The sequence below is a fragment of the Falco cherrug genome, chromosome W (assembly GCF_023634085.1).
Source record: "Falco cherrug isolate bFalChe1 chromosome W, bFalChe1.pri, whole genome shotgun sequence".
NCBI lineage: Eukaryota > Metazoa > Chordata > Aves > Falconiformes > Falconidae > Falco > Falco cherrug.
The window spans coordinates 8,762,385-8,788,845 of NC_073719.1; the positions used below are offsets into that span (position 1 = coordinate 8,762,385).

General features: G+C 41.6%; 1 protein-coding gene across 3 annotated transcripts in view; it reads right to left on the reverse strand.

Moving 5' to 3' along the window:
• LOC129734580 (homer protein homolog 1-like) overlaps positions 1 to 26,200 on the reverse strand; it is a 122,090-nt gene extending 95,890 nt beyond the window's left edge. For 2 of the 3 annotated variants that reach the window (XM_055698207.1, XM_055698206.1), the window contains exons 1-2: positions 24,959 to 25,063; positions 4,980 to 5,136 (exon numbers count right to left, since the gene is read on the reverse strand). In XM_055698207.1, coding sequence (XP_055554182.1) covers positions 4,980 to 5,136; positions 24,959 to 24,963 — 162 coding nt within the window. In that variant the 5' untranslated portion in view covers positions 24,964 to 25,063. Of the gene's footprint in view, positions 1 to 4,979; positions 5,137 to 24,958; positions 25,064 to 26,047 lie in introns of those variants that run through there. The other variant, XM_055698208.1, reaches the window with a different exon arrangement.
• Between the last annotated feature and the right edge of the window lie 261 nt (positions 26,201 to 26,461).

The following is a 26,461-nucleotide window of genomic DNA, read 5'->3' on the forward strand; positions in this document are numbered from 1 at the left end:
TTCAGCAAAGACATCAGCCTTCATTGGTTACAAGTTACATATTTCTCTCATTATTTAATACTCAGTTCCCTATTTGTTAAGCAATCCTCTTGCTTCTTATGTATTAGTCCACATGCTCAGTCTCTACTTCTCTTTGGGTTAGGGGGTTTCTTGAGTCGGTGGTCAATGAGTCAGTGGTCATGATCTCCCCCTGCCGGAATTACATTTCCCCTAGTTAGTGTTTAGTTTTGCTGAGCTCATTTCTTGTGGTAAATTTCCAGTCAGCTCATTCATCATGCGCGGTACTTCCTTCTTGAAGCTCCTTTAAACAAAGGATTTGCCAGTGTTTAACGAAGCACTTAGCAGGGCATTCAAAAATGCTAGTAACCTGAATTAACCATTAACAACTCATTTGTTCTAATTGTTTCAAAGTCAAACTTCTAACAAAACATTTAATTCCCTTATTCATTTCACATCAAAATCAGAGTAATGAGAAATAAAGCCTAAATCTTAAAACACCATCCTCCCACCTCTTCCTTCTTCTCAGACTTCACTTCACTCCTGCTGTTGCCTAAACTCCCGAATGATCGAACTCTGATTTAGTGTTTAACTATATGTTAAACAAGTATGTGCACAAAGTTTAGCTGATCCATCCTCTCACAATGTCAAAATTGATGAATAAAAGGACTTCTAATAAAGGGAGTCAGCCTTGGGAAACAAAGAACAGATGAGGAAAAGAGCATGGTTATCTAAATTATGTAGAAAGAAGCCTCCAAGTGAGAAAGTTCTGGCTGCAAGAGGAGACAAGCTGATAAGGTGTTGCAATCCACTGATATCAACAGAAAATTAGTTGAAAGTAGGACAAAGGTAATTGTGGTACTGGAAGATCCTGACCTTCAATTCAAATAGCCCCCTGAAAGAGGGCAAAACCCCACTTGGGGAGCAGGTGTAGTTAGTAAAAAGCTTCAATAGTGCTATCTGAGGATGTGCACTAATTTGTCTTAAAGCGAGAAACTTGTAACCAATCCTGTGCATGAATGAAAATGAATATGTAATGTACTATGAATATGCAAATACTCTACTGTATATAATGTGTACCCTCAAGTAGCTTCTTGTGCATGTTAGGAAGAAAAATCCCCCATGCACCCAGCGCTGCAATAAACCAATGTCAGCTTTCTAAACTATCATTTGGTTTGGAGAGTTTTCCTGGTTACGATTTTCAGTAACACCCCCAAGTGGTGCAGGGGGACAGGGAATGGCAGTTGCAGGCAGTTCATCACCCATTATCTCTGCTGCTCCTTCCTCCTCAGGGGGATGACTCCTCACATTCTTCCCCTGCTCCAGCATGGGGTCCCTCCCACAAGAGGCAGTCCTCCATAAAGTTCTCCGATGTGGGTCCTTCCCACAGCCTGCAGTTCTTCATGAACTGCTCTAGCGTGGGTTCTTTCCATGGGGTACAGTCCTTCAGGAACAGACTGCTCCAGTGTGGGTCCCCCACAAGGTCACAAGTCCTGCCAGCAAACCTGCTCCAGCATGGGCTCCTCTCTCACAGGTCTTGCCAGGAGCCTGCTCCAGCATGGGCTCTCCACAGGGTCACAGACTCCTTCAGGGCACATCTACTTGCTCCAGCATGGGATCCTCCATGGGCTGCAGGTGGATACCTGCTCCACTGTGGACCTCCATGGGCTGCAGGGGGACAGCCTGCCTCACCATGGTCTTCAGCATGGGCTGCACGAGAATCTCTGCTCTGGTGCCTTGAGCACCTCCTCCCCCTCCTTCTTCACTGACCTTGGTGTCTGCAGAGTTGTTTCTCTTCTATATTCTCTCTCTTCTCTCCAGCTGAAGTTGCCAGTTTGGGGTTTTTTTCCCCCTTATTAAATATGCTATCACAGAGTCACTGCCACTGTCACCGATTGGCTCAGCCTTGCCAGCAGCAGGTCCGTCTTGGAGCCAGCTGGCACTGGCTCTATCAGACACAGGGGGAAGCTTCTAGCAGCTTCTGACAGAAGCCACTCCTGTAGCTCCCCCCCCCCGCTACCAAAGCCTCGCCACGCAAATCCAATACAGTCTCAAGATTTCCTTACTGCAGTCTAAGTGGACATATGCATTGCCATCACTGGCTTCCTGCTCAGCACCTGAGCCACAATAACTGAGCAGCCATGTGCACATCATTCTCTCCAACACACAAACCCACAGGGTGCTGTAAACCCCACCAGCACAGAGGTTTACAAGTAAACCTAGTTGGATCATATATCTATCTACCCTGAGGGAGGGGCATGAGAGCTACAAACCCAATATGGTTCAACAAGCATTTTTGGCAGCTGGCAACATGTAATTTTGAGACATTTTCAATGTAAAAATTGTTTTAAAAGAGAACCACAAAATCATAATTTTATTTCATTTCAAAACTCAGAACTGGAGAATTAAATTACATATCTTTTTCTGCTTTTTAAATTTAATGCCTCTATCTGACCAATCGACAATGTAAGGCATTGCAAGCTCAGATGCCAGTAGTGTTACTGACACCCAACTGTATGCCATACAGCAGAGACACACTGGATGCATTCTGACCTTAAGAATGCTTTATATTTATATTTAGCCCTTTTTACATACTACATTATGTATGTGCAGATGTTTAAAAAATGGGGATATAATTAAAAATTTTAAAAATCTCTGAAAAAAGCTCCTAAAAATTCTTCTATGGGTCCCCCTGCTATTCACCTTGATATGTTTCAGAGCAATGTTGTGATACCTGAAACAATGGCTCTTTCTTAATCATGACTGGGATCTTAGATCTTAGTCAGACATATAATGGTTGGGTGAAAACATTATTAGGATTGCAGCAATCACAGAGAGAATAAAAAAAAAGTGATAGATTGCATTATCAATATATCTTGCCAATAGTACTGCAAATGCAAAGGAAGTGCTACAATAGACAAAAGAGCAAATAAATTGATGAACAACTGCTTGGCAGTGCAATTCAGCAGCCACTTTCTGTTGCAGCTTTGAACAAAGGCAGACAAACCCCAGAGGATATCAGAATAAAGGTTTTGTAAACTGTACAGATCAATTAAGGTGCTACAGATTACAACTAGTAGCCTTGATTTCATATAGCATCTGGTCCCAATCCCAAAGTATTTTATAAACAGTGAGACAAAAGGTATTTTAATTATTTGACAGAACAAAATCATTTGAAGGAGTGCTGAGAAGGTAACAGTCAAGAGTTAAACTTGGAAAAAATTTGGTAGGCTTTGATACTAGAGTCTCAGTCACCTAAAGTAGTATCATATAGAAATCTTTGACAGAAAATTCCTATATACTTCTATATGATAGAAACTCTCCTTCCTCATTTAAAACAGCAATATTCTGGATTTAAAAAAGAAAAAAAACAGAGTAATGTTTGTCAGCTTTCAATAAATAGCCAAGAAATCCTGTGAATACTGCTATGCGCTAAAAGAGTATTTTAGTTCCAACCATCATGAACTGACACCCCTCCATAAACTGCAAATTAAAGTCTCCTGAAAGGATTAAAGCTTTTGGTTACACTCTGTGCATCTTTATTGTCCTTATTGCAGAGATTTCTGACATGTTGTAAGAGTCGGTCTAAAGAGAACAATATTGTCTCAACATTGCCAACAGAGACAAGGAGATGGAATGCAGTATGAGGAGTACTATGCCGCTCCCTGCTACCTGGAACTGAAAGGAACAACTACAATAAGGCCGCATAACAGCTGTCCAGAAGATGGATCACAACCACTGTCATAGCAACGAACCAGAAAACTTGAACTTCAGGTGAACTTTCTTCATTATAATATCATTATAATACAAGAACACACCTCCAGGTCTGAAGCTACCTGCCTCTGAGGCAAACCACACCTCGGGCACTCCTCTTTGGACATGCGTGATAACCTGGCTCGAGAAGGCGGAGACTGGCAACAATCCATGGACCAGAGGAGGAGCAAGGTGTGTTGCTTGGCATAAAAGATGGCTCCTTAGCAACCGAACTTTGGAGATCTTCCCCACCAAGGATCATGATGATCGGAAGGACCGGCAGGACGCTGCCTAGACCTGGGACCATAGGGACGCCTTGGACCCGTGGTGGTAGCTATAATCCTCTTTCCTTTTCTTTTTATTTTACCTTTCCTTCCCTCCCTGTCACTATATCGCATGCCGCTTTACGGGCAAACAATAAAGTTGTGCTGTTTGATCAAAGCATAACCCCTTGGTGTGGTCGCCTTGATTTTTTGCACTTTGAGATCATAGTAAACGAACCATCACAAGTCCACTGAGTGGACAGTGACACATGTCATTTATAAAGTTACTCGGTTTATACCCACTTGGGGTAGAACCTAAAGAACAGTCAAATATTTTCTCTGTGTCTTCCAAATTAATTTCTTAGACAAGGCTTCTTACAATAGCAGCTCAACACATTATATTTCCTAATTTTAAAAAAAACCAAACCAAGCAAAAAAACACCACCCCCAAAAAACCCAAACCTAACCCAACTGAGTTTTGATAAAAGCTTACCATGGAGAGCTTTATTAGGAGGGAATCACCATGTTCTCTACAGCAAAAATTGGAAGATTATGTAACAGAGAAGGATTTACTAAGTGATTACAAGCACTAACCAGGTGTCCTTCATAATGCTGAAGCCAATGATATTGATAACATCATTGAATGCAGACGTGAAAACAGGTTATTGTAAGCCTATTTGTACTTTTTAGTGCATCTCACAGGGAATGCCTTTTTAGACTGCTCAAAGTATTTACTAAGTAACAGGTTATCACTTAAATTCAGCAATAGATTTATCAAAGTAAATATGAATTCATGGAAAATAGTATTTTTCCATAAACACTTAAAATATGTAATGAAGCAATGTACATCAGTAATCTGTTACTCAGATAATGACAAAAGCATATGAAAAGATACATGAAGGACATAAGACTGGAAAATAAATACAAAAGTCTATCAGCAAGCAAGTTCTCTGAAATAAAGCTTACCCTTGAGCCATCCAAACTGATTATCCTGTAGACATTTCTTGTGCTGTCATAGAAATAGGACACAGTAACAGCATGCTTGCTGGTGGGAACCCAGTTCTTCTTAGTGTTTGGATCAATCTGGAAGACATGAGCTCGGGTGCTGAAGATGGGTTGTTCCCTGAAGGGCAGAGAATTAAAGTAATGAATCTGATTTGTATGTAATATTGTTGCACACAAGTTATCTGCCAGTTGTGCCCACTGGGATGTACACATTTCACTTTGCATGATAAATTTTTCCTAAGAACTTCTGTATGTGTTGCTGCATAGAGCAGATAAGTGCATTAATATACATATGCAAGCAAAACGCAAGCCTTCTAAAGCAAAAATCAGCACCCAGCTACAAGTAAAGACAGTCATCTCTAAATATACATTCAGCCCTGCCCCATCACCTCCCCAGCCCTCACCCTTCATCTATCCCTTTAAACTAAACAGCATCAATACATGTATAACTTCATCTCATTACACTGCACATTGCAGAATGTATACTACTTCAAACCCCTCATCTTCTCAAAAATCTTTTAATATTTTGATTATTCTAATTAATGTTTTGCCATAATCTAAAACTGAACTGGCTGATTCAATGCAATTATTCTAAAACTAACATTAATTAGGGTCAGGAACATGTGTTGTGAAACACTCACTCTTTGGAGCTTCACATCTGAACATTTTCATAGCAACACTAAATATGTATGACATACATGGTTCAAAGTTAACTGCTTAGCAAATAAAATTATGTAAGGTAAAAAAAAATACTGAACTTTAGAATTTACAACTTATTTTTCCCCATAATCATTACCAAAACATATAGCATTGCATAGAAATCTAAAAATATTTTTGTATCGCTAAGATAGTTGTCAGTTTAAATTTAGCTACATTTTACTGACAAATAAATTGCTGTATTCTTCAGGGAATGCTACCATCAAATCCCAGAACTTTAAGTTGAATTTAACTTTGTAGGTTTTTGAACTCTTTTGTTTTCTCCCATTCCCAGGATGTGAAGAAACATATCCTTTGTCCCTGCCCTCATCTCCCTTTAAGTAAGAGATAAATTCTTAATAAATTTTTCAGCCCAAATAAAAGCAAAAGAAAAAATTAGGATTTTGGGTACTCATAGTCCAAGGGTTTCAATCTGGCCTTATTACAAAGGGGTACATGCAAACTCTCAGAAATATCTCTACTGCTTGGCAGCAAGAGCAGCCAAGACCAGTTGCTTTCAGCAGCAGAATCATATTACTCAGCTAGGAGTTAAGCCTCCTTGAAACCCATCTGCCAGAAGATGTGGTGTTCTCCTCTGCTGGATGTTGGAAGTGATACAGAACAGATCAAAGAGAACACTGTTTCATTGAAAGCTAAAGGAGGAGGAAGGTAGGCAAGGGAAATTAATGCACATGCTAGTCCTCCATACAAATGTCACTGTATGTCAACTCATCTTCTCCCTCTAAATCACCAAGCTATAGGAGGTTGGGTAGCTGTTTTCCTGATCCCAATCCCTTGCACAAACACAAAGGTTATGCAAAGGTGTCCTGGTTTCAGCTGGGATAGAGTTAATTTTCTTCTTAGCAGCTGGTACAGTGCTGTGTTTTGGGTTTAGTATGAGAATAATGTTGATAACACACTGATGTTTTAGCTGTTGCTAAGTAATGCTTACTCTAAATCAAGCACTTTTCAAGTTTCCCATGCTTTGCCAGTGAGAAGGTACACAAGCAGCTGGGAGGGAGCATAGCCAGGACAGCTGATCCAAGTTAGCCAAAGGGATATTCCATACCATAGAACATCATGCCAAGTATATAAACTGGGGGGAATTGGCCAGGAGCTGTTGATTGCTGCTCAGGGACTGGCTGGGTATCAATGAGCAGGTGGCAAACAACTATTGTGCATCACTTGGGGTTTTTTTTCCTTGGATTTTATTCCCCTCTCACCCCTTTATTACAATTATTATTGTTGTTATTTTTAATACTTTATTTCAATAATTAAATTGTTCTTATCTCAATCTACAGGTTTTACCTTTTTCCAATTCTCCTCCACATCACACCGGGATGGGGGGGGGGGGGGAGAGGGAGTGAGCAGCTGAGTGGTACTTATTTGCTGACTGGGGTTAAACCATGACAAAAGGTGACTTTTATAGCCCTTTTGCTTAACATAACCTTTACACTAATTCTTATTGCTCTTTTGAATCTCTACAATTACTTCTTCAGTCATACCTAAACTTTAGTTCTTGTCTTCAAGAGTAGATACATTTTCCATTTACCTCCCAATTAAGCAAACCCAAATGTAATTTGATGCATATTACCATAGTGCAAGCAGTTCTTTAACTCTGGAAAGTTAAAGTGCCTATCAAAACAAAAGTCTTAGAAGCCTGACAATTATTTGGATGAAGGTTGACATTGGAAGGAGAAAATACAGGTTCTGACAACATTAACTAAAAAGATGAAAGAACTGAATCCAAACCATAGATGCGTGGTTAGTGAATACACATTTGACCAGAAATGCTATTCAGTTCTGTCACAGAACAATCTATCACACAACTGAGGCTTTCAACATACCACAGGTTAGGATTTTCATATGTAAAAGGTAGGCAAAAACTATACAATTAAAGCAAGCAGGACTGTCAGTAATAAGTCCAATTGTTCAGCCTTGAGTCGCTGCTCTCCTTTACTGTCAGCACAAAAATGTTCTATAGCCCCAGCATATTCTTGCTGATTGCTCAACAGTGTTTTGCAAAGACAAACCAGAGCACTTTCTAGGGCATGTGTGTGTCTGGCATAGACATTACAGTTAGGTACAGAACAGCATTAATAAAGCTTACCTGCACTTTTTTATCTCTTCTGATAAACTAGAGTTACAGTCTTTTCTTTCAGTGTTTTAACTGATACTACAGCTTTGCTGAATAACAAGCTATCTACACTCTATGGCAAAAAACATAGCCCCCTTCATTAAACTAGTTGGAAAAATCATGATTATGCCAAATTACTGGGGTAATTAGGAGTTTTTTCCAATAATGATGCTAAGCTTCAGATGCCTCTAGAATTAAACCAACTAGAATACATTTTGACACTTGATGATGAACATTTATACTGATTGTTTCTTCAAACAAATGGAAGTTACACACCTTATGTCTACAGGATGAAATGTGTTATAGAATCAGTCACTGATTTGCAATTAAAGCCCTTTGAAGCTGCTGTACAATTAGGTCATCTGTACTTTTCTATGGCAACATACTATAGAGCTACTTAAATTTTAGATTTACTAAAACATTCAGAAACAAGTAAAAGTTAATATGTAAAACATACAAGATTTACAACTTCAGCTAAACTATCCTTACTATGAGACTTGTTTTTTCCATTATCCACACAGGACACGATGCCCTCCAAATCTGGAAGCTTCAATTAACTCAGTTGAAGTAGTATTAGTTATATTAAATAGGAGAGTAGTTTCCTTTTTCCCTTGCTAAGTGCTCAAACATATATATATATAAAAAATATAAGTGTACTTTTGCCTATATAGTTGAGAGAAAATGAAGAAAAGAACAACTTTAAATAAGAAAAAACAGTCCTGTAAAAACAACTATCAGTTCCTTACTCTTCCTTGTCTTCCTCTCAGCTTTCTCTTACCATTCCTTCACTACCACAAAGTATTTAGTATTCATTAAAAACACTAATAGGAACTAAGACAAGAACTCATCACTAATTACAAAGAGAAGTAATTTATTTTTCCAGAAAAATCCTGATGCTGAACAAAAATAAGCAGAATGTCATAGTAACACAGTTTGACTATTAGAAATGTTTGCTCAAGCATGGCAGAAACATTAATGCTGTTGTTCTTAATTCACTTTGACCATTGTAATGTTGCAGTCTAATGCAGACTAAAAAGAAGCGCTAAGTCCTCCTTGACTTAAGTGAAAATGTGAGGACTAAAGAAGGATGAGAAGTACCACTTAAGGAGGTAGAGTCACAGCAGTTTTTAATCATTGATACAGAAATCCATTCATTGATATGATATGTGATCAGTCCTAGGCTAGGCTTAGGAGAAAAGCCTGTGTCCTAACAACTGAATGAACAGTTTTTTCATCTCCTCTTTCCATTTTGATATCTTAACACATCCTTTACAAAAAATCGCAGACTACTGAATATAAGAACCTAAGGGATCCTTTCTCTACATGTGAGATTAATTAAAGCTTTCACAAAAGCAGCTTAAGTTAGTACAGAAGGTTAGAAAGAACTGTCCTTGCTAATCCATAATTAGCATTTTCTTTTTAAAAAAGTCTTATTCTTTGATGTGTCTGGTACTTCCAGATCATGCCAACAGTAGTGCTAAAGACCTCCTTCCTCTTCTTTCCCCACACTGTTTACCATGACTCCAAAGTTATTTTCATTGCCATAATATCTACAACTTCTCAAGGCCGGGATTCTGTTGTCTTAGTTACTGTAAAAACAATAAGGCCACTGAAAAGAAGGTATGAACTTCTACAACATTAGTTGATGTCCTACTTGCCTCCCCCTTTTGGTGCATTAATGATGCTAAAAAATAAATAAGTTACACACACACATATATTGGGATAAATTGACAGGGTTTTGGTAGTGGGGGTGCTGCTGCACTGTGTAGGAGGAAGCCAGGGACTGCCCTGTGCAGACACAAGAACAGAACAGAATTAGGGCTGGGAAAACATAAGAAAAAAAAAAAAAAAGACACAGGGGCTAGAGCAAAGAGCTGCCCAAGCAGGAGCAGAGAGCAGACAAGCAGACATGGGAGCAGGTACAACATTGAGGAGACTGTGGCCCATGGAGGAGTAAAAAAAAAAAAAAAAAAGAGCAGGGAAAAAAAAAGCACCGCCAAGCACTGACCACTTTCTCAAGTGCCCCCCTGTGGCAAGGGGATGGGAGACCAGGATGGGCACAGCAGACCCTGCCATGCAGCATCCTTCACACACAGCACAGGGGCTCTGGCAGTCTCTGTAGGCATCACACACACATTTTTACAGGTAGTAATTTTGCACACAGTGAGTTCTGAACCTCTATAACATCTCTCATCCAAGGTGATTTCTCCCCATATCAGACAACATGAATCCCCTGCGTGATCTCTCAGGCATTTGCTGATTATCCTCAGATTTAGGACAGGACAAAGACCTTTTTGCTTTTTCAAAATGACAGCATGCCAAGACTATAGCTTTCTTCTAATGCCTGGCTACAGTCTTAAAAAATACTCTCCCTGGCTTGTTTTTAAAGCTGTAGCAAGCTTTTGTTACTCTAAGCAGCTTCATGAGGGATCCCTGAAAAGAAATAAGGAGAGTGATTAAAAATGCAACTATAGTCAAAACTAATTTGTCAACTATGGCATCCAAACATGACCAATGGTTTCTCAGGAGTCTGAGTCAACAAGCTCTGTAAACACAATTCAAAGCAATAGAAAACCACAGAATTTTCCTTATTCCTATAAATGCTCTGAAGTCTGATAAATACTGTATACAGTAGCTTGTGGAACAGTATTGCATAACATTGGCTTCTTGTATGGACACTGCTCTGAAATAAAAAAAATCTTTTTCTGGACAGAAAGTCACAACTTGAACAAAATATACTCAGCATACTTATGAAATGAGCACATCTTAAGATATTGCTTTCTATAACACATGCATATAATAAGAACTTTGATGCTTTAAACCAAGCTTTGAGGTAGTAAAAAAAGTAGAAGATACAATTGAGCAACCAGATCAAAATCTCTCCCATACCACCAGCAGTTTATCTAGTTTTACACTCACATTCTTAGACTTTTGCTGTTATGTTTTCAGTTTGAGTAAGGTTTACTCATGGTCAGTAAAAGCTTAGGAAGTTGTTCCTAAAAAGATTGGAAATTTTTCTGTATTCAATTAGAAGTTAATACATATATGCACCTATTTACCTATAAAGTCCAATGCCCTAGTTTATAGAATATGTTTTATAGCTACATAGTACCTCACAGAGCAGTGCCTTCAAGCTGTTTTCTAAACTGTTTTGTTCCCATTTAACAATCAGCTTTTAGCATTAGATCTTTGACCACTTCTGAGTTAGCGTATCATCACAAATAATACCAGAAATTTTTCATTAGCTGAGGGGAGAAAAATGGGCTAGAACCTTTCATTAATCCTATAATATTAAGAAAAAAAAATATACATCTACCTTTGAAAGAAACATCATTGCATACTGTACATTAGATTTTCAAGGAGCTGAAGTTCTGAGCAACTGGTGTTTCAGCTTGAAATCAGATATCATGCAGTACTTAATGGACATAAGATACAGCAAGTCAAAATAAAGTGATTTAATGATCTTCTCATATTTTCATTTATATGAAATTTATGTTTTGTCATGGATGATCAGAAGACAAGGCTTTGCTGATATGCCACTGTTGGGGTCTGCAGCGGGTCTGCAGACAAGTTAGTTGACTTCAAAGACTTAGCCGTGTACCTTTAAGACAGCCACAAATTGTCAGGTATGTAAACAGGATGTGAAGAACTGGAACTTAGAACCGCAGCATACGGGCACCTACAGCAACAGGAAATAGCAAGCAAGAAGAATACAGAAAGCCTATCAGGGTCTGATACATGTACTGTCCAAAAGATATAAATAATTTTTATAAACAATAAAGGCCATTTTGTCCAAACCCAGCCACACAGACATAGTGTTTTTTTCAGTCCGCCTCGACTTGCATCACCACATTTGGTGACCCCGACGTGCCGATGTGATCCCAGTAAAGAGTATCAAAAAGAGACCCTGAGACTGTGCCAATGTGACCCCGGTAAGGGGTGTCAGGAGCAGATCCTGAGACTGACCAACGGGTTGCTGGGGAGGCGGAGCCTGGTGAAGCGGAGTAGCACAGCGAGCAGCTGCAAGATCCCGGGAGAACGTGACACCGGTAAGGTGAGCCACCAGGGACAGCATGGGGCGTAAGTTATCTAAAGAAGATACCATAGTGCTATCACTGTGGAAATTAGTATTAGAGAAGCGTGGAATTACATTAGATGGGCTTCGGTTAAAAAATATGTTATTGTGGGCCAGAACACATGGAGTGGAAGTGTCCCCTGCGACTGCTCTTAGTGTGTGGACCTGGGACAATTTAGGATCAACACTGTCAGAAGCTCTGGAAAAAGGGGACAAAGAGGCGTCGGGGCTTTTGCCTACATGGGGACTGCTTAGACATGCTGTAGGGGACTTCAAAAATCCGCAAGACGCAAATAGGGGCTTGCAAAATCAGCAAAATGCGACTAGGGGCTTGCAAAATTAGCAAAATGGGAGTGGAGACTTGCAAAGACCGCAAGACGCAAGTGGGGGCTTAAAAAGTCAGCACAATGCGAATGAGGGTACATCGTTCAAACCTCCCCTGTATCCCCCTCCAGAAGAGGACAGACAAGAGGATGAGGGGGTGGGGGAGGGGGAGAGTCTGTGTCCCTTACCAGGTGCCACTCCCCAATGCCCCGAATCCCCTAAATCTCTCCAACTGCATCGACTTATACTGGATACTGATTCCGATTCCGAGGACGACAAGCAGAAACCTCGGTGGACTGATCCCAGCCCCCCTGACTCACCCCAACATTTGTGCCAGCCCACACTCCTTCCCCCCTCGGCTCCGGCCCCCCCGCCCGCGTCCTTGGCGCCGCCGGCCCTGCCTGCGCAGGGTGGAAGTGCCGAAAACCCGGATTCGGGTCCAACTACGACAACGTTATCAGTCACAGGCAATGAAGAAGGTGGAGGTGGTAAAAATCCAGTTTCCAGTGGTACGGTAATGACGCGCGACCCTCGGCGATTTTGGCAGGCTGTAAGAGATGGGGCATTAAGAGACGGGAACTGGGGTTTAGTAGAACAGATAGGCGGACCGCTCCTTGATCTTCCTACTCCTTCCACCATGCACCGCACGCATATCCTATTGTATTGGGAGATGCGGCTGCTGATAATCCTCACGTTCATACACCATTTGCTTGGAAAGTAGTGCAGAAAACTGTTTCGCAGTACGGGGTGACTGTGTTCTGTCACGCAGAAAAGCTGTCTATAATCGACTGTATTACAGCGGTTGAAATGTATTTTGCTGTTTAAAAAAAAAAAAAAGAATTGTAGAATTGTACATAACAGAGACAGTGGGTTGTTTTGACACTGATAATGTGCAGTTTTGGCCTTGCTTTGAATGATGTGCAGCTGAGTTCCTGCAGCAAAGAATTAAATAACTTTAAGGGAGTATGAGAAGAAACTAGGATGAGACAGAAACAAAGGAGGAATGTGATCTCACCCCTAGAAGATAAGGAAATAGCATGAACAGTAAAGAGTAGCCTATAGTGAACAGTGCTAAGGAAAGTGTTGTATGAATTTGACTGATCACTCAAACTGTATTCATATGCAGCTTGCTGAGTTAAGAAAAATATACAGGCTACAAAGATTGAGAACGGGTTAATGGACTGGCTACAGAGTTTAGGAATTACTGGATGGTTAAAAGATTTGTTTCTTCATGGGATAACGGTATTAATTGCCATTGTAATCTTTTTAATGATATTGATCTGTGTGTGGAATTGCTTTATAAGAATTATGAACCGAATAATAAAAGGGGTCTGGATCGCTCAAAAACAAAAAGGGGGATTTGTGGAATGGCTGGAAGACAACGGACATATTATGAGCAATCCAGACCAAGTAACTTTGTTGTAATAGCAGGCCGAGCAGGCCGAAACTGTAACAAGCTGCAAGTGTTGTGAAAGACATATGCAAGGCCAAGGGAGACAAAGAAACTGTATTCGCAGAGGTAAGAGAGTTGGACAGAAAGATGAGAAAAAACAGGATGCCTGCACAAGGGGGGAGCAGTGTCCACACTGGGACCAATCATAGGGGAGATGGAAGCGTGTGAACAAGTAGTTTTAACCTATCACCTTTCAAATAACAAAGACTGCATAGCGTGTTTATTTTTAGCTGGGGGTATAAATTGGTTTGAGTCTATTAATACAGCAGCACTAACTTAAAAAAAAAAAAAAAAAAAAAAAAAAAAGAGGAGGGGGGAATGAAGGGAATGACCCCAGAGGCACAAATAGAGAAAGCATGTTATGTTCTGAAGTTTCTGAAAATCTCTGCCAACTACGCAGTGCCTCCGATTGTGTGACATTTTGTGTCAATTGGTGACAAGCAGCAAAAGCACCAAGGTGTCTTAGTATGCATGAAAGACCCTTGTACCAGGCATTGGTCAGGACCGCATGAATTGTTAGCTTGGGGGAGAGGTTATGCTTGTGTCTCTACAGATGAAGGTCCGCGATGGATACCTGCTCGCTGTGTGCGGCCTGAGCTTAGCGTGCCAGACCGTGGGAGCGCTGCTGCTGCCAGTCAACCCAACAACTAATGTGTGGTCTCCTTACTGAACCAGTCCTTGTCTGGTGTGCCCTTCCTTGAAACTGACTTGCAGACATTGTTGCAAAAAAGTGAATGTATGCGGGGAATGAAGAATCTTACTGAAAGTCTTGATATTTGGGATAATTGATTACCTCTGTATAATGTTAACCCAAAAGAAGCCAATATTGTTTGCACTTTGAATGTCGATAGTTGTCTTTGTGTAGATGCTAATGTAATAGGAGGCTATGATGGGACCCTGACACCCACATAAATCAACACGTGAACATGTTGATAAGCATAATGCACTTAAAAGCAATATAACTTTGGATGAAGCATGTAATGATGTAGTTGATTTATGGAACTGATGGGAACGTATTGCAGCGGTTCTTCTCTTATCCGGAGTAACAGCAAGGAAAGCATTAAAGAGTTAAATCACCTTGTTTATTAGGCAGTTAAGAATGTGAGTCCAATTTGCCACCATTACATACAAAACAGAGCAACTATTGGCTTTTTGTTGTTGGCTCAAGAACACGGCTGTGAGGATTTTGATGGTATGTGCTGCATGGATTTTAGGCCCCCCATTGCAGCAACATGTTACCAAAATCTGAGACTATGTCAGCCTTTTTGGCATCAATTCACTCAATTGGCAGTATTGTTTGTTTGCTATTGCCTTGGTTGCCGTCATGTTTGTAAGGGCCCTGCAGAACATGACAAACCTGGTACTAGCTGTTCAAAAAACAAAAAGGGGGGATTGTTTGGGTCTGCAGATGAGTTAGTTGACTTCAAAGACTTAGCCATGTACCTTTAAGACAGCCACAAATTGTCAGGTATGTAAACAGGATGTGAAGAATGGGAACTTAGAACCGCAGCATACGGGCACCTACAGCAACAGCAAATAGCAAGCAAGAAGGACACAAAAACCTATCAGGGTCTAACACCTGCACTGTCTAAGATATATAAATAGTTTGTATAAACAATAAAGGCCATTTTGTCCAAACCCAGCCACGCAGACATAGTGGTTTTTTTCAGTCCACCTCACCTTGCGTCACCACATGCCACAAGACAGCTGCTAGGCTTGCTGGCTTAATCAGTTTTGGCCAACACCAATACTTTGCTTTTCCAAGGGTAAGTTGTAGTCTATGTTTTTAACATTTATTTTTATAAAACAATAGATATTTTGATGCCCGGTGTTGCCTATATTTTGGAAGGAAAGGTTCAAACCCCAGCCCATAAATTCTGTCCCTTCCCCTCCAGCTTTGCCCACACTACAGCATCTATGCTTCATCCACATTTTTTCTTTGCTCATTAGCTCTACATGAACAAGGAAGTTTCAAAGACAGTAGAAATACAGTGCATGGTTTTAAATAATTCCAATCCTATGAAATTACAGATCAGACTTTGAAAATACTGAAGAATTATTCAAATATTAGATTTTTAAACTTCCTTAGATATCAAATAACTTTAGAAGACAATGGCAAATCCCTCACTGAATTGATGAAACTGCTTCTAACATTAAAGGGTATATAAATATGCAAGAGCATTGCTGGACTCCCCTCTTAGTCAAACTGCACTGCACAATGGTGACACTCATGTTAGACTGAGTCATAGCTGGTTTTAGAAGTCAAATTGACTTAGTAGCTTTAGTCTGATGAATAGGAAATCACAACATGCTCTAAATTACTGTCCAAATTGTAAAAGTTGCTTACTATTAGAAATTATTCTGTAACTGGTTCATATAGAAGTCCCTTTAAAATATCTTACAGGAAAAGACTCCAGAGAAGTGGTATTACTTCTAGTGAAGGCAGACAATTATGCATTTAGGTTTGGCCATGGCAACCTTAAATTATAATGTGGTTAAGTACAAATCAATGTCAGAAAAACAATCTGAATACAGGGATTAGGGAAGAGAGATAGACCTGTGGAAAACAGAACAAAAATGTTGCGACAGAGGGAAGACACAGTCACTCAATATGAGTGAGCAGCAGACTTCGTTTATTGTCCCTTACAGTCACCTTTTATGCCTTCTTATAATTAGCTCATACATATTACAAAAGTTAAGCTCATTATTGGTTAGTTGCCTAAATACCAAGCCCGCCCCTTGTTTCTCTTCTGTAGTTATCTGTTCCCACCTGCAACATTCTTTTCCCACCAAAATCTTCCTGTTACTGTGTAACAAGAACAGCCAAAGACAGTTATTTTTGCTTTACTTCAGATAAGCTGAGAGCGATGTGCATTTTTGTCCAGCCAGCTGGACTATGTCTATGTGACCCTTTTCAGCTAGCCAGTTATCCACAATTCCCCCGTTTTTATTTTGGGCGACATAGGCTTGGTTGACCATTTTCAATAACAGCGTTTTAACACAGGAAAATACACAGCCAACTTATAAAATCTCAGTTCAGAAGTATAATTCCTGAAATACTTGAAAAATAAAGTTAGCTTGAAGCTTTAATTTAGATGCTCTTTCTGTTCCAGTGATATAAAAAGTTTAAAAAATTCAAAGGTAATTTTAAAGTTCTGAACATGGACTAATGCAAGCTCAAAACCCCAAAAGAAACCAAACTGATGTTTGACTAGGAATATTTGCAAATATTTTAGTGGAAAATCCCTGACCATTAACAATTTTCTGTCCAAATAACAACTGCCCTTATGCAACCGACCAGTCCATACATTTTCTGAAGAATACCTCATTGATATCAAAGAATTAACAAAGGGAAAAAATTAGTTCTAAGCTATATACATTCATAAGTGGATTTTTCAATAGTTACATACAGATTTACACAGTAAGCCATAATGGCTTGTAGGTGATACACACAAGAGTACGTTGCTTATCTGTCTGAATGTCTATGCTAAATTTGACAACTATGCCACAAGCCAAGCCTACATGGGTGCTGTATGTTATGCACGTTCCTTAACAAACAGAAGTATAATAGACAAATTCCCAAGATCTAGTCCCCAACCTAATTATATTATTTTGTAGCCAATTAAGGAAAATAACACAAATGTGCATACCTACATGTGCACACACCTTTTAGTTCAGAACCGATCTGTGATAAAAGGCCTTAGCCTTATGGCATCATCGAATCTTAACGAGTACAGTAATTAAAAATGCAGTCTTAATGTAAGTGCGATTTATGCTGACATTCCCTCAAATGCTACACGTGAGTATTTCTCGCTCAACTGCCTCAAGTTAAAATAGTAGTATTTGTTAATATGTATTAAAAATCATTAATTCTCTACAATAGCAGTTGACTTCCATAACACTTTGTAAGCAAAAGAGGCTTAAGATGGGTTTTCTGAATACTAACAATTTATTTTAGACTGTCTAAACTCAGGGCTTGAAAGATTTCACTCTGCCAGACGTAGAAACACTGTTGCACTCCAGTTGTGATATCCCTTTTCCCAAGTTGTCACATGCACATCTCGCTCAAGCAACATTATTGTTAAAGTTTCTCTCTGCTACATAAAAGCATATTGCACTTGTAGATATAAAAGACAGCACCCTTACTTAGATTATTACCTTATTACCTCATAACTCTTAGTATACCTTGTATCTCTGATTTCATCACTTCAAAAATTCACCAGAAGCAGATAAAACCACAGCCTCAGACTAAACTACACCTTAACTGCTGATTCAAATAAAGGCATTCTCTTCCAGATATGCCTAATGCTTACAAATAATTTTGGCTGGTTTTGATCAAAAAACTATTATTACAATAATGATCAAAAATAATAATCCCGTTTGCAAAATGCCTTTAAGCCAGCCTCCTAATCCCAACCAATTTCCACATTCAGAATACAGCATAAATACAGAATACAGCATAAATTATCTCCATCAAGGCAAAAAGGCTTCTCTTTAAGCACAGAGATGTTTGCTAGTTCAAGGCAGAAACCCATTTCTTGTAGGGGACATCTGAAGCACTTTTTTTTGGTGGGTTTGTAATGAATCCTGTATTTTTCCTTGAGAAGCTTAAGCTGTTCCTCTTGTTTCAGGAGTGTTTCCAACTCTGAGTTGTCGAATAGGTCCGTATTTCCCAAACATATCATACATTTCCTCCGCTGTGATTTTATACGGCAGGTTTCGAATATAGAGGATCCGATTGACCTCTGGGGGCAGCCGGATGTCAGCTCGCTTGGCCGCTTGCATCGCCATGGCGCCGATCGGAGGGGGGGGGATGGTGCCGCCTTGAAGAGAAACCGCGGCCGGGAAGGGGCCTGCCGGGCTGCGCCGCCGCTCGCCGCTGCCGCGGGGACCCGGATGCTATCCCATACGCTAATAACCCGAGTAATTCCTTTTTACAATCTATGTCCCGAACGCTCCGCTTTTCTAAAAAGCATATGAGCGAATCGTACGTCGCTTGTCTCTCCATACCTTCGTCAGCGCTGTTGCAGCCTTTGCGAGACTTCGGCGACACGTGGCCGGCGGGACCCTCTGTAGGTGCTCCCGGGCGCGGGGACTGTGCCCTTCCGCCTCCTGCGCTGCTTTCAGCACCGGTACCCGAATCTCCGTCGAACCGTGGCTCGCAGGTTCAGCCCTCTCTAGGGTCCCTGTTCGGGCGCCATTTGTCGCGACGGAGGGAAGACACAGTCACTCAATATGAGTGAGCAGCAGACTTCGTTTATTGTACCTTACAGTCACCTTTTATGCCTTCTTATAATTAGCTCATACATATTACAAAAGTTAAGCTCATTATTGGTTAGTTGCCTAAATACCAAGCCCGCCCCTAGTTTCTCTTCTGTAGTTATCTGTTCCCACCTGTACCATTCTTTTTCCCACCACGATCTTCCTGTTATTGTGTAACAAGAACAGCCAAGGATAGTGTATTTTTGCTTTACTTCAGATAAGCTGAGAGCGATGTGCATTTTTGTCCAGCCAGCTGGACTATGTCTATGTGACCCTTTTCAGCTAGTCAGTTATCCACACAAAAAGAATAAAGATGTAACAAATACCACAGTACCCATTCCAATGGGAATGTGACAGAGAACTTCCTATTCATCCAATTTTATACCTGCATTATTTTGTATCATCCTAAAGAAACAGCATATCACACCATCCCATACTGTTAATTTAATAGGGAGTTGGTGATGCTGACAACCCCTTCTCCTTTTCTTCACCAAGTGGTTTTTGTTTTGTTTTTTAAGTATTTGTACTAATAGCAGAAGTAATAAAAATTTGTCTAAAACCAAATTCTAAGTCACAGTTGGACCTCCAGTGTCTAACAAAAGCAAACTTCCACCTGAAAACTTCCTGGCTTTTGATGCAGAACATCTGATCCAACAGACTCCCCTGTGACTATTAGGACTTGATCCCTTACTCTCTCAACAAGCACTCTAATAAAGATTTTTTGACCTGGCTCTTTTATTCTCAGAAAACTGAAGTCTGTGAAATGTTGTATTGAGTTTATGTGGCAAGGTTTTGGTAGCAAGGGGGACTACAGGGGTGGGTTCTGTGAGAAGATGCCAGAAGCCTCCCCCATTTCAGAGCCAGCACCAGCCAGCTCCAAGGTGGACTTGACACTGGTCAAAGCTGAGCCAATCAGCGATAGTGGTAGCGCCTCTGGGATAACACATTTAAGAAGGGGAAAAAACTGCTGCACAACAGCAACTGGAAGAGAGGAGTGAGAATATGTGAGAGAAAAAACTCTGCAGACTGGAAAGCTGTGATTTAGAGTGATCAGCTAAGAGCTTTAAATCAAATTACAGTCTTAAAAGAAAATCATAAAAAATAAATGTTTTCCAACAAAATTCCCATAAAAGTGATACCTGAATTTGACTTATTACTTTTATTAATTAGCAAGCAGAAACGCTCTAAAGCCAGTTAGGTGTCATTGCCTCCCCTGATGAGAAGTGATGGCCTGTTACAGTATTTGAAGCTATTGCAAACTCCATGGCTTTGAGACTGCATACTTCAAGTATTGGCTTGACATCTGCAAAGATAATGGGAATTGCAGTAGAGTAAGCACTATTTGGGAGGGAGAAATCACAAGCACACACACATAGAAAACATTCATCTGATGTTTGCCTTGAGACATTAAGAATAAAAATAATCTCAACATGATTAATGTGAAGAACTGAAATGTTTATTTTCAGCAGAACTAGTATTTCACCCAGAGAGCTGGTCTATACAATCTTTATAATGCATGGAAATACTAAAAAAGATCAGTCGCAACCTTAAGGTATTATGAATACCTTCACTGGATCAGCATGGAAATCATCCCCTATGGCATTCAGGACACACATATATGTGTTGCCAGGCCAGAATAGCCAGTTTAAATTTCATGGTCATAACACTACTATGACAATATAATTTAAGCACAGTAGAGATCTCCATGCAGTGCTGCCTGACAAAGTAGTTTATTAACCATTTCAAGCTAATTTACATACAGTACATCTGTCTACGTATTTATACCTGACTAACTTTTTTCAGAAAAATCAAGTTTAGTGTGTAAGCAATGTTGATCTGGTTTTGTTATACTCTACACACTGCTCAGAAAATAGTATAAACTACTTGGCTGCCATTGCTTTCCCCACAAGAAGCATTTCATTTTGCCCTTGAGATAGCAACATGACCAGGAATTGCAGTAACACTAAACTACTGCCAAGAAGCTGTACCTTCTGCTCTATTATCTGCAATATTTCTGTGTCAGATGAGCACAGCTGATAGAACCGTTGCTAAGATAAAGTTTTGGGAGAGCTATCATTAAGCCTCATGGGCAGGGAAAAAGACAAGTTAAAGAACCTGAGTCAGGTCAAATTCAACGGTTAACAATACTTCTGGCTCCTAACAACTTTATAGTGCTAATGTCTTATTACCCAGCTAGGGAGAGAAAACTGAAAAGTTTAAGGACAAGACACTGGTTTGGAAACACCTGAAAAAAGCAAGTCAATAGGTAGCAAGCCAACTTCCACAGAAAGATTTGTCTATCCCATATGCTCAAACAGTATAGATTTTCACATTTTTTAGTTTTTAAAGCTTCAGAATGGCTTTGTAAAAGTTATTACATCCTAGAGTTTAGAATTAGCATGATTTGTTAATTCCCCTACAGCTACAGTATCATCTCTTCAAAATGGGACTCCGCATCCTGAATGATTTAAAGAAACGCATTTAACTAACCTTCAACAAGGGTAAGAGATCAGAGTGGATCAATCAGTAACAGCCAAAAATTAATTTTAAATACTTATTTAGGTAACTACAATGCTAATAAACACATCCTGAAATACTCATCTTCCACAATATTCTCTAGCCAACTTAAGAACCCTAGTATTCTAAATCTGACATCTCAAATTGACACATATCATAACCATCTTTATGAAGATAACATACTAGCACATCTTACAGAAGCTTTGCTGAACGATGAGGAATTACAAGGTAAAGAGTGAAGGGAAAAGCTAGTATGATGGATTTGGATACTTGTCCACAGCACAGAACATAAAGTAGTTACAGAGAGAGTACTCATTAAAAAAAACAGGAATTAATTCAAGAGATTAAGTTTAACAGGACACCAAATTCTCAATCTTACCAGAACTCATGACTGTGCAGTTTCCATACTGCTTCTTGCATGAAATGTATTCATTCCAGACTGAGCAATGCATCATAGTCCACAAATACTAACCTCTAATCCTCCTGCTAGAAAGTAAAAGCAGTACCAACGACCAGTAAAATAAGGTGACTGTTTGCAGCTTTCAGCACAAAACTTACCTGGTCAATGCATACAATAACCTGGGCTATCAATACACATCCTGAGTATGTTTACTTAATATCTATTTAAGGATTTTTAATATAATCCAAACTCTGCTCAAAGACAACAAATTGCACAATACTGACAAATTTTGCATTTCTCAATACTGGCAATACAAGAGAGACTGAAGTTATGAACTGGGACAGAACATACTGATGTCATATTTACACGAAAATCAATGTTTTCCTATTGAAGAACACTATATTCAGTGTGGTCAATCCAACAGAAAGGCCCCCCCACACCAAAAAAAAAAAAAAAAAAAAAAAAAAAGGTATATCACTCAACAGTGATAGGAACTTGTCTTTATGCAACAGGGATGAAGAACTAGGAGAGAGGGAAAGAGACTGGCAGGTAGACAATCAAGAGTGGACATCCTATGCTAGAGTGCCTGGCCTATACAATCCCCAGGGCTTGATTTGTTTATCTTCTCCTGTGATATGAGGGATACCCACAGACACATAGGATACAGTACTAAGAAGAGTGGTTCCTAAACTACTGGACCCTATAGACCATTCTGAAGTTTCTGAAAACAAATTTAATAGCAGCACAGCTTCAGAGACCAGTTACCCACAGCTTGGTATTCACCGCACACACAGTGCATAATTACCTGGCTTGCCTGATGGTATTCAATGAGCCAAGCAGGCTGAACTACACTGGTAGAACAGCAAATTCTTCACTATAAAAAATGAGACTAAGCTACTGCTGGTTTGGTAAGCTGATTTCTCTCCCCCATCCCAAGTTTTCTGTGTTCTGACCATTGGGATCGGTAAACTCTCCACCAGCCAGGTACTACAAGCTCACTGTACAAGCTTATGTAAGATAGCAGTACCCATTAAATATTGAATACAGTACACTGACCCTATTGTGGTCAGGTAAATGTATTATCAAACATTTTGCAACTGGCTTCTAGAATGCTCAATTTTAAGACCTTAGTAGAGCATCAGAAGACTATTTTTATAACTGCGATGTTAACAGTCCAGTACATCTTGGTCTAGAAATAGTCTGAAATCCATGGGCAATTGCATTTAGATGCTAATACAAAATAGCTACTGAAACAAGACCTCTGCTCTGAACATTAGCAAATGTCTGATACTTAACCACAGATCCACAGAGTTGTTGCTGGCCCTGGCTTAGATGCGCTCATTCACTCAGAGAGCTGAGAGCTTATCAGTAACACATGCCTACATTGCTGGTTTTGACCATCTTGTTAAAAGACAGCTTACAAAGGAATGCTATATTGTAATACCCCAGCGTGTACTGTCTAAAGAGTCTTCAAAACTGCAAGTTTTGTCTTCTTGACATTAACATGCCAAGATACTACTTAAGAGTCATGACACCAACTTTATACCCTTTCTCCAAATGATTTTTATAGTCCTTCAGTATTTAGGATTATTTCTGCTCCCTCTACAGATATGAATTTGCACTGTTCATTAAGAAGCTACCATGCTAAAACACTAGCAGTACCGGAATTTATGAAATTGAGAAATTAAGGATTTTTGGTTTTGCAAGTCAAGTTTTTGTTTTCAGAAGTGCTCAATTTAATTCTAGAGAAAATACAAAATGTACTCCTCTTCAGTCATCTGTATTTGGAATACAATATACTTAACTGACATCTACAAACACAATATTGATTTAAAATAAATGAGATTATTTCCATTATTTGAATTTTTAAAGCTACATAATTCTGTGTCTGCTTAGAAGTTTTAATATATCCCAAAACCACTATAACATCATTTAGCCTTTTGCCAGGTTTTTGAAACACATTATCACTTTCTTGAGTACGTAGACAGCTGCAAGCTCAGGTTTATTCTGTTTAGGATTATTATTATTTTTTTCAAATGAAAGGGAAAACAACAGGAAAATAAAAGCTAGCCTAAGACGACATTCCTTCCTACATCTTGTACAGTGAGCCCTAGTGACTAGGACAGAGCCAGATGCAGCTGTTATCACCCTACATACAAAGAAGTTAATAAATTGGAGAATTCCAAGTGTCATTAACAGCTTGAGGAAAGAGACGCTTTTAAGTTCCATATTTCACATTCAAATTCTTGCATGACCAAAGTACAAAGGACATGAGTTATAACTTTTATACTCTGAACTGTTATAAAGTCGTAGAAAAACAGCATCTTGTTAATGCATTAAAAGTCTGCCTCCACCTTGCAGCTAGCCAAATCATACTGGGTTTTCTGTCGCTTTTGAACATGAATGAGTTTCCTTTCTATTCAAAGGTTATCAGGCAAGCACAAGGTTTATTTTTTCATCTCACTATACAAATTACTAAGAATACAACTGTGGAAAGTTTTCACAGGTATCTATATCATTTTTATAGCTACTCAATTAGATGTGATCAGGTTCATTTTAAAGATTTTATTCCTTCTAATTTCCTTAAAGACTCAAGTGGATATCCCAATTCACTTAGGGGATCTGCTGTAAAGCAGATTTCTCTAGAGACTTCTTCACTATATTGGGAAATTCACACCTAGTTTTTTTTTTAATCCTCTGAAGACTCCGGAAGAGTTAAAATGAGCCTTCGCTGCTCTTTAAGTTTCACCTTGCCACACCGAGCTTAAAGCAGTCGTTTTCAGGACTGACCAGGGAGAGGATCCTCACGGTGGGGATCTGGAAGCCAAGGCGGCTCTTCCAGCGATCCGATGTGGCTACAGCGGAGGCAAATATCTACACATCACGGTGCGTCCCCCTTTTCTTTCATCAGGTTGATGCACAGCACCGATGGCAGCAGGATTTCTGCTCCTTACGCACCCAGCCAGTAAAATCACTCCCCTCCGCGCGCATTCAGCAGCGCCCGCCTGAGCAGCAACAGCCCGCGCGGGCAGCCGCTTTCATCCCACCGACCCGACGGCCCCCGCGACATCCTTACCCCATGACGGCCGGCGGTGCCACGTCCCCGGGGCGCTCCTCACCGCAACGGCAACTCCGCAGCCCCCTGGCGGCAGCAGTTCGCTGGGCTGGGCTCGCCGCGCCGCCGGCTCGCAGCTGCCTGGCCGAGCGGGGCCGCCCACACACTAGGGAGCGCCCCACGCGGGCCGGGCTCCCATGGCCGCCGTCTCCGCCAGGAGCCCCCAGGCGGCACCCCCAGCCCTCGAGCGGGCGGCAGCTCCGGGGACAGACGGGTCCCCTCCTACGGGCGGACGGGGAGACGCTCGCCTTCTCCGCGAGGTGCTAGCGGCGGCTGCGGCGCTTCTCGCCAGGTGAGCAGCCGCCGAAAGCTCCGTGCGACTCAGAGGCGGAGCGGGATGGGGCAGGCGGTGCGCGTAAGGCTCCACGCCGCCGATTCCCCTAGCACCCCCGCCAGCAGCGTGGCGGGCACCAATGCATTCTCCCAAGGAGGCAGAGTGAGCCGCGGCACCGGCATCGGACTCCCGGCGTGCGGCGGCCGCGCGTTCCCCGCGGGCACCGGGGCGCCGCGCTCCCCCGATCTGCCCACCCCCGGCTGCAGAGATGCGGAGCGCCGCTCCTCCTTCCCGCAGCGGCGGGTCCGCTTCTTGCCGTCACGCCCTTTTCTGCGGCGAGCAAGCGGGCATCGTCCTGGGGCGCGGCGGGTCGGTCACTGTCAGCGGGAGAGGCTGCTGAGCCCGCGCTCCTCTGCGGCGGGGCCGCGGGCTCAGCCCCACTGGTGGAACGAAAGGAGCAAGCGAGCTCCGTGTCAGGCAGTGCCCGACTACTTCAGCGGCCTCGAGATGCTGCCTCTGCCCGCTCGCATCTACCGTCTTACGCCTCCACTCGCCTGTCCCCTCGCGGTGAGCTGGCGCAACCGCCAAGCCTGTAACCCACACCTCCGTCCCACTCCTGGGAAGGGAAGAGCAAGGAAGGGCCCTATAGTCCCACCATGCACACAGCCACAAGCTACTACTCGCAATGGCACCTGCTCAGTCTACCTCCATCCTTCACCCGAGGAGCTTTAAATAGCACTTGTCACCACGCTCTCCTACGCATCGACGTCACGTACCGCTCACGGCGCTGACGTCACCGGGGTGCGGGGGATGATGTCAGAGTGGTCCACGCTGCCGGAAGCGCTTCTATAATAGGGAATAGTGGCGGGGGGAGGGTTCTGGGCCCGCCGCGGCGCGGCTGCCTCCATGCGCCTCTCCGGGGCGCTGGCGGCGACCCTATCGCCTCCTCCCGCCCCCGTCCCCTGCGGCGCCGTCTCCACAGCAACACTGCGCGCGCGCGCAGCCGCGCCCGCCCCGGGTGCCGCGGAAACAATGGTGCGCCTTGCGGCTCGGCAGGGAAAACTGGATGTAAGGTCCTGGACCCGAGAACTACGGGTGAAGATTGCGCGGAGCCCACCACGGAAGGTGGCTGCGGCAACTTTCTAGCCCTCTGCCCTGGCCGTGGGAACGGCAGGGTGTCTGTCTCCAAA